This window comes from Anopheles funestus, chromosome 2RL (genome assembly GCF_943734845.2).
Source record: "Anopheles funestus chromosome 2RL, idAnoFuneDA-416_04, whole genome shotgun sequence".
Lineage (NCBI taxonomy): Eukaryota > Metazoa > Arthropoda > Insecta > Diptera > Culicidae > Anopheles > Anopheles funestus.
In genome coordinates this window covers 99,863,596-99,878,229 of record NC_064598.1, presented here as the reverse complement: position 1 = coordinate 99,878,229, position 14,634 = coordinate 99,863,596, and the positions used below count along the sequence as shown (strand labels likewise).

At 42.3% G+C, this 14,634-nt stretch overlaps 1 protein-coding gene across 2 annotated transcripts in view; it reads left to right on the top strand.

Moving 5' to 3' along the window:
• The window catches only part of LOC125763448 (bone morphogenetic protein receptor type-1B), a 111,425-nt gene extending 99,745 nt beyond the window's left edge, over nucleotides 1-11,680 (top strand). For both annotated transcript variants that reach the window (XM_049426661.1, XM_049426662.1), the window contains 2 exons: nucleotides 8,788-8,975; nucleotides 9,048-11,680. In XM_049426661.1, the coding sequence (XP_049282618.1) occupies nucleotides 8,788-8,975; nucleotides 9,048-10,352 (1,493 nt within the window). In that variant the 3' untranslated portion in view covers nucleotides 10,353-11,680. The remainder of the gene's footprint in view (nucleotides 1-8,787; nucleotides 8,976-9,047) is intronic.
• The last annotated feature ends 2,954 nt before the right edge of the window (nucleotides 11,681-14,634 follow it).

Here is a 14,634-nt window from a genome sequence, read left to right as displayed (position 1 = left end):
GGTGACACATTCATTCGATCACGCTTGATACGGGCTTATGGATATTTTTTGTTGCCCCTAACAACAACCGATCGCTCCACAAGTCCGATGTGGTGGACTGATTCATTCACCGAAGCGAACGCAATCGCCGTGGTATCTCGCCGGTACGATCGATGAGTCAGGCGATACGAAATGAATATGCTAATATATCCACCGAGCTTTGGGTGAACGAGGTGATCGTAATGGTGGCACACAAAAAGGCGTACCATTCGAGATTCGCGCACAAGATTCGATTAATGCTATTTGGGAAGTTTTTGAATGGGTGTGTTGGCTTTTTTTTTCTCCCCAATTCCAACACGCGTCGTGTCTGTTAAACGAAAGGAGATTTTGAAGGGTGCACCCGCTCCTCGTGTGGCGGGTTGTCCCTATTCCCAGCAGGAGGTCCTGTCAGATCGTCCTCACCTGCTTGGTTTACCAAGAAGCACAGCATCCCCGTCTTCCCAAGATCTCATCCGCCCCCAAAAACCCCCCGTGTCCCTGAGTGATTGATCGAAAGGCTTCAAAGCTGACGGTTTGTTGTTCACTTCGGTGTCGATTTGACGCAGCAGGGAACCAGACAGTAGATCGAACCCGAAAGAAGCGAAACAAATCTTCGCTCGCCCGTTGTGCTGTGCCTTTACGTTTCTACGCCTTTTCACTGTACGATATTTTCAAGCTTTGATTTTTATTGCCTTTAGTGTGGCAAATTTATCGATCATTTTCGTACTACGGTGAAGCTGAAACCGGCTTCGGAGCGATCCAATCCGTTCATGAATAGGCACACACAGACACAGCCGGAAGTGGGGGTTTAATTTCAATTTAATTTAAAAATGAAAGAAGCAAACAAAAAAATGACTGCGATGCCCGATTGTGAGACGAACAGAAGTTGCCACATGAAAGGTGACGGCGGAGTGCTGGCGCATTCAAAGTTCGAGATGAATCGCGTTGAACTCTTTGCACATCGTCCATCATCTCTGGGGGGACAGCTTGGGGGGACGAGAATCACTCTCTTTCGTTGGAGGAATGTTGGAAGCAAATATTGATCTTTTGCCCTGCACGCAAAAACAACGCTTTTAGTCGTTCGACAAATGTCATCCATGGTCAGCAGCCGTAGCGCACCAGTAGCGGACGTTGTTGTCATCGTTTGCGTTGAGTTATGCGCCTATTACTGTCGGCGTGGGTGGATGCCATGCCCTTCTCCCTTCGCCCCCCTTTCGTATCTGCACTCCATGGGAAGTGCATGTCGTGGTTCATCCGTGTGACGTGGTGACGCTGTCAGTGGCCATTCGTGTCCTCGCCCAGTGCGCCCTGCTGTCTACGTGTTGCGCCGTCACAGTGCCACAGGATATTAATAGAAGCTTATACGGATGGGTAAACGAGCGCACGTCGCAAACGACAGTGCATGACAGACCTCGGTCTCCCCTGAACAGGCATGATGTATATTCTGTGCTACAATGTGTCACAATGTGTAAGCACGGTCAGGATGTGTGTGGCCCCACAAATCACTCTTAGAGATGTGGAAAGAACGATTCATTTTACCCAACGGAAAAAGGGATTTTCCCTGCAACGCGATTGTCATGGATTTCCGTCGACGGTATATTATGCCACGGTACTGCAATCGCTCCCTAGAGGGCTGTGACAAAAAGAATCATTATGTATGGTTCGAATTTCTCTCTCGTGAGCAGAAGAAATTAACGAGGCTGTTAGTCTTCCCCCAAAGCCGTATCGTACGTACTGTTCTTCGAAATATTTCAAAAACTGATGCATCACTGCAGCATCATCTTTTTCACCACCATCGGTTGCTTTCTTGCTTTACCATGAGGCTTGTTAGGGAGCTGTAGGACAGAGGAGATCCGTACCGATAAAACGCAAACAGCAACAGTTCGTCCATTCGACGTTAGGCAGACCCGCCGTCGTTCTTGAACGGCGGTTTCTCGCCTCTTTCCATTTGACATTTGTTCTGCTTCGTGAGATGGCAAGTTCAATCGACCGACGAGTGGATGCTTTTGAACCCTGTTTTGTACGCTTGTCTTCTTCGACGTGTGAATCGTTTTTTCTCTCTTTTCTCCACCACGGACCGTATACGGGGTACGAGGCGAAGATCAACTCAAACATGTGTTTTGTTATGCAAATTCTGACCGACCAGGCGCGACGTATTATACTGTTTGTCATCCAACGCAGAGTGTTGTAGCATTTGTCGGGATCTTGAGGATAACAAGCCGACGAACGGATGAAGGAAGGTGGAGACGAAGAAATATTACCGAAAAGTAGAAACTCCAGAAAGATCTCCAGAATGTCGTTAAGCACACAAACGGGGGTGTGTATGGATGGCCCCCAGGCAGCGAGGCCCTTCCTTAGCAGGGTTGACTTTCGAAAGGCTTTCCAGAGATAATTTATGATAGATAAGATTTCTCTTGGCCTTGCCTTCATTCTATTTGGATGCGAGGATGTAGCTTCAATATGTATTTCCAACGTAACGCCGCATTACTTCGGGTGTTTGTGTGTGGAGCACGTTCAATTACTTAGATTGTCCTCTCCAAATCGCTAGATCCTCTTCCAAACAGACTGGAAACAAATAGTGGCATCATATTCCTTTTCTCTTTTTATTGCCCTCTGGTTCGGGGTCATATTTGTTCTGCGCGTATCTTTAGTTTGTCAAACTACGCAAGCTAGAGATTTCGTGGAAACGGCAACGGCGGGCTTGTGGAGTACGCTAGTGTGCAGTTCCAGAGACCTGGGAGATGATGATGTGTCAACAATTAAGTTGAACAGTTTGTTTGACGTGTACACGGCTAGCTGCTCTTGGCAAACGGACAACTCTCTGTGGAGCGAGTGACAGATCTTCTCGGACGTCTCACACCGTTTGTCTATCAAACTAGACGGTGACATTCAAATGTGTGTTTGTGTGGTGTTCTATTCTAGTTCTCGTGTTGTTTATGTCGAAGATCTGATTAGCTTAATGTCCCTCCACTTCACAGTGTGAATGGACCCCATGGAACACAAATTTCATTTCGCCATCATGGCGCAAGATCGTACCGCAAAGACACCGTATGCTGTACCAACTGCGGAAGATCTTGTTGTGTCTATCGAATCAATAAGAGACTCAATTCTAACACTCATCAACAACCCCCACAGTGAACGACTAAAACAATTAGCATACATGTTGCTATGTCCATGCGAGCGACTCGCGAGCTTTGTGTGATGTTTCTGAAGATTAGCAGGGATTTCCGCTTGTTTGTTTCAGCCCCGTTATCCCGCTCGCCTGCATGTCAGCTGGCTGTCAGCTTAACACAGCGCTGTGACGCAAGTCCGTACTAGAGATGAGAATAACAACTCTTTTTAGTGAGTAAACTCAGAGTGAATGAGTCGATATTAGGGGTCAGCTCGTTTAACGACTCGTTTCGGAGTCATAAAAAAACCCGGCATAAACATACAAGTTAAGGCTCGGTCATTTTACTCACTCATGAGTGTAAGCATGTAGCCGTGGTGAGTCGGGTATCAAAAAGAGTTAATACGTGAATTGAAACGAAAATGTGCGAGTGAGTTGAACGAAAATGTGTGATTTTTTATTATTATTTATTCTTTTTTTTACTTAAAACATGATTTGAGTGAAAAGAAACACATTGCAACCAATTGGCATCAAAATAATTCAATTTCATTTTTTTTGCAAAATTTCTCAAAAAAATCGTAAGGGGTAAGCCTTATGAAATTTTCGAGTGAAAATTTTTTTTAATTTTTTTTTCTGATTTTTAATTCTTTTTTTAATTTAAAGCATTATTTGAGTGAAAAGAAAGTTATTGCAACAAATTTGCTTTAAAATTTATTACATTTAAAAATTTTGCTCAATTGCTAAAAAATGAGGAAAATTTTACGTTTTCTCAAACAGGGTATGGAACTTGGTTCCTCAAATAACTTCCGGCACGGACACTTGAGGGCATGGCCGTCCAAGAAGAAAATGTAGCCATTTGTGGTATCTATCGACCACAGGTTAAAGATTGGCGATCCGTTGGATACCGATCGACTTATAGGCAAAAATTGGGGCAAAAATGAGCCTTAGTAAATTTTTATTTTTTTGAATTTTTTGAATTTTTTATTATTTTTCACTCTTTTTTCGACCACAGGTTAAAGATTGGCGATCCGTTGGATACCGATCGACTTATAGGCAAAAATTGGGGCAAAAATGAGCCTTAGTAAATTTTTATTTTTTTGAATTTTTTGAATTTTTTATTATTTTTCACTCTTTTTTTTATTTAAATCATTACTTGAGTGAAAAGAAACACATTGCAACCAATTGGCATCAAAATAATTGAATTTCATTTTTTTTGCAAAATTTCTCAAAAAAATGGCAAGGGGTAAGCCTTATGAAATTTTCGAGTGGAAAATTTTTTTAAAAATTTTTTCTGACTTTTAATTCTTTTTTTAATTTAAAGCATTATTTGAGTGAAAAGAAACTTATTGCAACAAATTTGCATTAAAATATATCACATTTAAAAATTTTGCTACATTGCTCAAAAATGAGGAAAATTTTACATTTTCTCAAAAAGGGTATGGAACTTGGTTCCTCGAATAATTTCCGACAAAGACATCTGAAGGCATGGCCGTCCAAGAAGAAAATGTAGCCATTTGTGGTATCTATCGACCACAGGTTAAAGATTGGCGATCCGTTGAATACCGACCGAGTTACAGGCAAAACTTGTGACAAAAATGAGCTTTATGAAATTTTCAAATTTTTGGAATTTTTGGAGAATAACTGAGAATTCTCTGGACCCCTAAAACTCTGGTTCCGATGACGGTGGGGGGTTGTTTGGGGGCCCCACAACCGATGCAAGAAAATAAGTGAAGTATTACTTTATTGTAAGGCATGCATATTGAATGCCGCTTAGTTTGCGTAGTGGATGATCCGCCTCTGAGTAGGACAATAAATATCCTAAAAGTTTGTACTCCGTTTCAACTCTGTTGCACTCTTTTTGCTACCCGACTCACCACGGCAACATGCTTAGACTCATGAGTGAGTAAGTGAAAAAAGAGTCGCTCCTCGTGGTGAGTGAACGAAACTCTTTCAATACAACGTTTCAACTCACTCTTACTCACTTTGCACATCTCTAGTCCGTACGTCGTTTTCCATAGAATGTCCGGAGTATAACCAGACCGTTTTTAGAAACCCTTATCACGGCGTGGTAGGTAACTGTTTCATGTTTCTACAAAAAACGCAATCCCTCACATAATTGCATCCCCCGCACACAAAAATGGCAATGGCTTCCTTCGGACCACCCTGTGTTTGGTTGGAAAAAAAGGGTCTGTTGGAGAATTTTGGGACAGTGAATTTTATTTTGGAAAACATTCTTTCTCAAACCCCCGTTTTCTAGGAACGGAAGCCACCCAGCTACAGTGTGCAATCGAACATCGAAAGAGAGAACCGATTCTGTTTAGCTGCACTATTCTGCAGGGTGCTACTGGTGTGTATGGCTCCGAACGCCATAATGTGTGACGTAAGGGAATGAGGAAGAATGTATAAATAATATTTTTGTTTATCTTCCACCAACCAACCCCACGGAACCGTTCCCCCGGCATCTGTTGTGGCGTTGTGATGGTACGGCGATGAGGTAACATTTAAATCGAGGAAAAAGGGCACGGCTAAGAAAACCGATCGCTCACACACACACATAGAGGCACATTAGGGGCTGGCTAGAATATGTGCTAGTGAAGCATTCCAGATCACCCGAATCTTGTGCTATATAATCTTCGAAGTCGAAAACCAAACATTCCCCTTTGGGGGTGCTTTTGAATTTGGACGATCTACAATCATTTTTTCCAAATGGCAATAACATCATTATGGCTATTAAAAAGTGGAAAGCAAAGCGACACAAAGTTTTATATCGGGAGGAGCATTAAACATCAAAGGAGTTAGAAGCAGGTTCTGTATGATGTGAGTTTATTATCGTTTTTTTTCGCTGCTTAGAAATCATGTATGGTATGGTTCCCCTTGAGCTGTTGTGCTTATCAGGGGCATGTACGACGACCATGTGCGACAGAGCCTGCCGTTCGTTCCGATAGCATGATGTGTTGATGATTGTGGAGCGTAAACTGCCTTGTTACCTTCATTCCCTTTCAAACAAGCCAGGTGTGTAGTGTAGTGGACACGACCGATAGACTGTGTGTTCGCTCTTCATCACTGATAAACTTATCACTTGTCATATAGTTAAGCGCGCGTGCGACAAACGATGGAACCTATGAGGTTCCATTTCTGGGAAATTGTCCCATCTCTAGTAACGGAACTGTGTGCTGTTTGCTGAATCTTGGTAAACGGTTCGGTTGTGTCTCATTAAAACGATGTCAGTATGTCCTCTACCACCAATCTACCCGTGCGCGTTACCTACCTGTGTAGGTAGGCACGGACGAGCCTTGTGTTCGAACATTGGCAATGGCCCATTCAAAATGTCTCGTCTAAACTACGTATTGTTGTCGCATCTAGAAGAAAAAAAAGATACCCCACCCCAAATGTTTAGAGCAGGAAGTGCGTAAGGGTTTTGCCGATTTGGACGCACCTTTCCTTGAACAAAAATCACGCCTAAGAATGATGAGTTCCCGCTCCTTTCCACTGTCTTGATTGATGGATCCAAACACCTGGGGTAAAGAATTGAATGCAAAATCATCAGGCATCGGTAGCCATAGTTGTTTACAGGATCGGCAATAGTTTTTTGTTGCTCTAGGGCAAAAACGGAAAAGCCTTATTTTGACGCCAGTCTCGTTTGTTCGACTTATCTTCCAGTGGACACAACAGTGGTGTTGTGTCCCAGACGGGTTGAAATGACTGCCACACACATTGCCCAGCTCATTTGGCGCCAGTTCGTTGATCGATGAGTTTTGAGACTTAAGTCGAGATGCCATCGAGGTAAAATTTGCCATCTTCGCAGAAGAATACTCGCCAAGAAAGGTAAGAAATGGGGGTTTTTGCCGAGCACAAAATGTGTATTCTTGTTGCGAAAGAAACAATCCTCTTTGGCAACATTATTTTTATTCTCCAATGTTGTACAGTGCTGCACCTCGTGATCGAGGATCTCAAAATATCGCAACGTTCCTGAGCGCTCAGTATTTTGTTGAGGCTTATGAAAATTAATGTAGGACATGGTCATGGTCATCGGTTTAGCTGTCATCGTACAACTTGTGCGTGCTACTGCCGTATAATCTTCTCGCGTGATGCCTCCTCCATCACAGACCGGCCCGTGTCATATTTCAGTCTCCCCGAATTAGGGTAGGGGAGCGCGGAGGTGTAATTTACAACTTTTTCCTTACTTTTTATTTGGTACATCTCAAACATAACCGTTAAAAGCCATTATGTGTGAAGAAGAAGATCGCTTTTCTGCAATGCCAAACCAAACCTTTTCTTCCCCACCGGAATATCAGCTGGTCACGACTTTACTCGACCTTACGTACGTATGTACGTACGGTTGCCACATCGAGCTCCACCTGAGCAAAAGGATTAATGTGTGTTGTTTGTTTTGATTTGTTGTGATGTTTCGGGTGAGCTGCTGCTGCTGTTGATGCAAGCGTAATGGAAAATTTCGATGCAGTTGCATGGGTCTTTCTATTTTTTGTGGCTGTTTGTTGTTGTCGTCGTGTTTTGCTTGGAGAAGATCCGCTTGATATCAGTTGTACAAGGCTTTGTGCATGGTTCAGGCGCGACTGATAACAGCCACTCACGATTCTTATCTTAATGTCGTCCAAACGGGCTTCGACAATGAACTTGTGACGGGAGGATCTCCCAAAAAAAAAAAGTAAAACCATTTCGCACATGCATGACCTCTGTCTTTCCTTATGGAAGGTACGTCCAATATTACAATTACCTCCCAAGACAGTAAGTGCCGGTTAACTCTGTTATCGCTGCAACACCGTCAACAAGGAAACAAATTACATTTTAAAACCTCAATAGTCCCTAACCAGTTCTTACTTTAATCTTGCGATCACGAAGCCACAAACCCGGTGCTGTTTAGCAAGACCGCTCAAAAACACGCGATCGTTCTTCGCGTTGACTGTGCGTTGACGGATAAAAGTTTACAAGATTTATTGCAGCCGTGTCACATCAAACGCAATTCTCCCGGTTCACCGCCTTTCGGGTGTGTGAGATAGCTCAACAACAACAACCAAATTCTAGTTTTGCCAGACTCAATGTTTAACTGTCCAAAATGGGCGAAGGGGGGATTAAAATTCGATCCATCTCGTGGCCATTGCTTCCTGATCGAGTGCTGTCAAATTGCGCGGAAAACCACATAAACCCCCGTCCATAAATTGGAAAGGAAAAGGTGCTGTACGATTCCATTCGCACGTTGGTCAATTTATTTATTTTTGCGCAGCTTTATCACAAAAAAACCGATAAATCGTTAGCGTACATCGTTAGCTATCGAGGTGATACCGGTGTGATCGTTAACGTTGCATCTTGCAGTGGTTAAAAACACGTACGATATCTGTTATATTGGAACTTGGTACCATTAGCCAAGGGAAACATATTTGTAGAAGGTTGTAAAGATTCGTTCGACTAGTTTAGTTAAAGTGATGGAAAGATATGCAATACCGCAATCTCTCTCATTTTCTGGCTTCTAAGAGCAGTTTAAACTCAAGATCAAGCTAACTGATCTAGGAGTTATTTACGTTGATTATCATCACTATCGCTACCTCCCTCCCAATCGGTCGTCCTGTTATTCATTGTGCTTCTCCCCCTTTGCCATTCTAAATCTTTCTAACCAAATGTCTTTCATTTATTTCTCCAAACAGCTCGCATATTAACGTGCTACTGCGAAGGGCACTGTCCAGGAAATGTACAGAATGGGACGTGCGAAACCCGACCCGGTGGTTCCTGCTTCGCATCGGTTGAGGCAGTGATGGATGATGAAACGAAACAGCTCGTACCGGAGTGGAGCCATGGCTGTATGTCACCGGAACAGGGTGGAGGATTGTTACAGGTAAAGGATCATCTGAATATGATTCCCAATCGTTCAACTAGTAACGTTTCGGTTTTGCTTTTCCATTTGTAGTGCAAAGTTGGTACAGTGTCTCCGCAACTTCATGGCAAAAGTATCGTATGCTGCGACAACGAGGATCTATGCAATCAGGACCTTAAACCGTACTACAGTCTGCGTACGACGACCACGACCGAACCGCCCCTAGTGAACACGAACAGTATACCACTGTTTGCGCTCATCATTTCGATTGTCCTGTGTTTAGCCGGGTTAATTCTGCTGATTGGTGGCATCTACTGCGTTTACCGAAGGCGCGAAAAGCGAAAACCGGCCTACCTGATGAACTCACTGTACAACACCACCAACGGCCATCTGCCGATAGCGGATCTGGTAGAGCAAACGAGTGGCAGCGGATCCGGGTTGCCCCTGCTGGTACAGCGCACCATCGCGAAACAGATCCAGATGGTTCATTCGGTCGGCAAGGGACGGTACGGTGAGGTGTGGCTAGCCAAGTGGCGCGACGAGAAGGTGGCGGTAAAGATTTTCTTCACCACCGAGGAAGCGTCCTGGTTCCGGGAGACCGAAATCTACCAGACCGTACTAATGCGCAACGAAAACATTCTCGGGTTCATCGCGGCCGACATCAAAGGGACGGGCTCGTGGACGCAGATGCTGCTAATAACGGACTATCACGAGCTGGGCTCACTGCATGACTACCTCCAGAAGCGTGTCCTCAATCCGCACATGCTGAAAACGCTTGCCCTCTCGCTAGCGTCCGGTGTGGCCCATCTGCACACGGAAATCTTCGGCACACCGGGCAAACCATCGATCGCACACCGTGACATCAAAAGCAAAAACATACTGGTGAAGCGTAACGGCCAGTGTGCAATTGCGGACTTTGGCCTGGCAGTAAAATACACGAGCGAGTCGGACGAGATACAGATTGCGCCGAATTCGCGCGTCGGCACACGCCGGTACATGGCACCGGAGGTGCTGAGCGAAACGCTCGATCTGAAGGTGTTCGAAGGGTTCAAAATGGCGGACATGTACTCGGTTGGGCTTGTGTTCTGGGAGATGGCACGGCGCTGCATAACGACCGTGCGGGGTGCGAAGAACACGACCACGTGCGAGGATTACGCACTACCGTACCAGGATGTGGTACCGTCCGATCCGAGCTTCGAGGATATGTATGCGGTCGTGTGCGTGAAGGGTGTCCGGCCGCCCATCCCGCAACGGTGGCAGGACGAGGACATTCTCGTAGTATTATCGAAGATTATGCAGGAATGTTGGCACCCGAGCCCGGCCGTACGGTTAACGGCGCTGCGGGTAAAGAAAACGCTCGTCAAGCTTGAGACGGACTGTACGATTAAGATAGTGTAAGGGAGATCGCAAACCGGAGGAAAGCGAGAGATAAAGAGAGGTAGAAAGAGAGAGAGTAGAGGTTAGGATGCGTTTCCTTTTTAAGAGCCTTATTTATTCGTCGCCATGCCGTTGTGAAGCCGCGTAAACCGTGGAGAGTGATGAGTGCAATGCTAGTTTTGTAAATATGTCCATACGCCCTTTTTCCCCACACATTTTGTTCATTAATATCCTGTCCCCCGTTGCCTTGTAGTTTGGTTGTCCTCTTCCATTTCACTTTTGCGTTGGCCGTATCCGGTACGAAAGAGAACAAAGGGATACGTGCACGTCGCTCTCCCAAATCAATCCTCTGCCACAGGATAACACGGTTCACGCGTCGGCGAACTCTCTGTGTTTTTGTATTTGCCATAATTTAAACAGTAAGGTGTATAAGATTTAAGCAACAGAAATAGTTTAGTGACTAGTAGCTACAGGGACATTTGTTTCGTTTGCTTCCATGAGACGCTTTAAATTAGCTTTCGTTTTAATTTTCTTTACTAGAAAATGACACAACGAGCAAGCAAGCAAGCAAGCTAGTTTGGCAGGTGTATCTACCTGTCATGCTTGTGTGTGTGTGTGTGTGTGTTTGTCCCTTCATGTGAAGGAATGAACGAAAAACAGTCCACCAAACGGGATTCTCAAACGTTTGTAGATCAAGTTGATTTTTAGAAGGCACATACAATAAGGTAAAGACATACGTGTTTGCGCGTGAGCAATTGTTAATACAAGGCACAACATTCATTAACGCCCCTTTGTTTCCCACTGCAGTCCATTCAGTTATGTTTATTCCCTCCCAGCAACTTTCTTTTCCCAACCGTTGAGAAACGGGGGCTTTTAGTTTGTTAAGCATGTGAGAGTTTCCACAATTGTACATAGCTTAAGTGCGATGCAATCCTAAGGTGAACAAATTTTACACGCGTGTAAGCCGTACACGTCTTGCGAGACTCTTCGTTTTTGATAAGAGTCGTCCGTTTTGTTTTTAAGAAATTAGTTATTGTAATGTTTAATTGGTAGGATCAAAACAAAGCCATCATATATTATGTTCTCTCTGCACGTGCCCTTACTCGTACCTTATTCGTTTTTGCTCTTGTGTTTTGATCACGTGGCAACAAAACCACCAACCCGGTGCACGAAATTGTAAGCAAGGAAACCAAGTATGCGTGTGTACGTGTGTGTTTGAGTTATGTAGAATTTATGAACGTGTTAGCAGAGTTTTGTTTTTGGTACAACTGTGTAAGTAGGTTCTATTTCTTTAAACAAAAATCATTGTAATGTAGTGAAATAAACAAACAATACAATTCGAACATTAACTACCTGTTATTTTCATTTGGCAGCGTTGTTTTATGGGAAACAAAATAGATAATATATAATTTAATAACCATTATCATCCTTCGTCAAAATTTTCATCCTTCGAAAAATATAATGCATTCAAAATATATTTACTCAATTCATGCTTTGTTTTAATTAGATTACAATTTTAAACCGCTAGTTTAATTCATTAAATGAAAATTATAAAAAGTGGTAAAAAACATTTATTTCAATTTACATCACTTCGTGACCACTATACATACCACTGTTCAACTAATTTTGTCGCAAATGGTAGTCGCAAACGATCATAGCGACAGAAAACGCTTTTCTGAATTTTGGTACTAAGAGAACATACTCCGAAAGAGGTAACATTGATCCTGGTGCGAAAACCGATCTGCGCTATAAAAATTAATATCTGGTATAGATGGCGCTAAAAGCAGTGCAGAAAACAGTTTTAAATAATGACATATAGATGGCGCTCAAGTGTGACGCTGGATAGTTATGGCATTTGGCATATTTCTTTTTAGTACCGTATAGATGGCGCTAGTTGATATATTGAAATTGTGAACAGGCAAATGTCAGCTCCTGCAATGGATGCTCTCCTGTTACTCGGATTGCATTTTTCGTTTGCAACTCGGTATCGAAAACGACGAACGACGACAGCGATTTTTTGACAGAAAGAGTTTTGAAAAGTTTCGAACAGGAAAGGGAAAATTTGATCATTATTTTATCGTTGTTAATCGTACCGTTGTAGCAATACTGGTACAATACCAATGTTTACATTTTCATCAATATTGCACAGATATGCAAAAAGATACTACGAAAGTTTATCAACTGAAATAATATCACTTTCAAACACAAATATTGCAAAGACTAGGTGTTTTTCGTTTTTTTTTTGCATAACAGCAACAACACGATGCCGAAAACTGGACTAGCCACCCTAATAAATTTGAAATAATTAGTAAAATAATAAGTCATACATAATAACACTTTGCCGAAGGGAGCTGTACCACGCAAATTAAAAAAAATGCTGTGGAAATGTAGATGCCTCATGCTTGTTTTATTTACGCTGGTACAGGAGTGTTCAATTTCCCGCTAATAAACTCACCCAATCCAGACGGATTACGGAAAATGGAAACTCGCCCCCATTCCCATCTCCATTCGAATGCGAATTATAAAGTGTGATGATGATAGTGGATAAATGCGGATCGAGTCTATATCTTCCTCTTCGTTCTAACTCTCGCCTTCTCTCTTGTCTTGTTTATTTTTAGTCACCGATTTGCGATTTTTAAAGTGTGCACGAAGAAAAGTAAATACACTGCCTTCGTTTCCGACCGTCCCGTTTCACTTACACCAACCAGTGGTAAACTTTTATATTTTGGAAATTAAATTTCCAGTCTAGTAGAACCGCCGTGAGCTATCCCATTTCCCCACGCACGCACGCAAAGTAACGGGAAGCGAATATGTATTCGCTATTTTATTGCTTGTAATTTTATTCTTTTCCCCACCACGAAAAACGTTGATTCTTCGCGTGCTTGCTACCTCAAGAATGCGTTGCCCCTTTCCAGATTGGAATTTTGCATAACACAACCTTCTCACGTCCATTGGAATTTCCGTATTTCCATCCGAACACTTTCGCGCCAAATAAACAACCGTTCTGCTTATCTCTGCACCACTTGTTCAAATGGTGAAGCGTTTTTTTCTTCTTAATTTCCTTCTTCTACTTTGTAATGTCCGTTTCATCATCGTTGAAGTTCGTTACCCCGTCAATAAACTCTTTCTTTTCACTCAAATAATGCTTTAAATAAAAAAAAGAGTCAAAAATAATAAAAAAATCAAAAAATTCAAAAAAATCAAAATTTACTAAAACTCATTTTTGCACCAAGTTTTGGCTTTAACTCGGTCGGTATCCAACGGATCGCCAATCTTTAACCTGTGGTCGATAGATGGCACCAATGGCTACATTATCTTCTTGGACGACCATGCCCTCAGATGTCTGTGCCAGAAGTTATTCGAGGAACCAAGTTCCTTACCCTGTTTGAGAAAATGTAAAATTTTCCTCATTTTTCTGCAATTCAGCAAAAATTTTAAATGTGATATATTTGAATGCGAATTTGTTGCAATAAGTTTCTTTTCACTCAAATAATGCTTCAAATTAAAAAAAGAAAAAAATTTTTTTTAAATTTTCAACTTGAAAATTTCATAAGGGGTACCCCTTGCCATTTTTTTGAGAAAATTTGGAAAAAAAAATGAAATTGATTTATTTTAATGCCAATTGGTTGCAATGTGTTTCTTTTCACTCAAGTAATACTTTAAATAAAAAAAGAGTGAAAAATAATAAAAAAATCAAAAAATTCAAAAAAATAAAAATTTACTAAGGCTCATTTTTGCACCAAGTTTTGGCTATAACTCGGTCGGTATCCAACGGATCGCCAATCTTTAACCTGTGGTCGAATGATGGCACCAATGGCTACATTTTCTTCTTGGACGGACATGTCCTCAGATGTCTATGCTAGAAGTTATCTGAGAAGCCAAGTTCCATACCCTGTTTGAGAAAATGTAAAATTTTCCTCATTTTTGCTCCAAGTTTTGGCTATAACTCGGTCGGTATCCAACGGATCGCCAATCTTTAACCTGTGGTCGATAGATGGCACCAATGGCTACATTTTCTTCTTGGACGGCCATGCCCTCAGATGTCTATGCTAGAAGTTAGCTGAGAAACCAAGTTCCTTACCCTGTTTGAGAAAATGTAAAATTTTCGTCATTTTTGAGCAATGTAGCAAAATTTTTAAATGTGATATATTTGAATGCGAATTTGTTGCAATAAGTTTCTTTTCACTCAAATAATGCTTCAAATTAAAAAAAGAACAAAAAATCAGAAAAAAAAATTTTAAAAATTTTCAACTCGAAAATTTCATAAGGGGTACCCCTTGCCATTTTTTTGAGAAAATTTGGA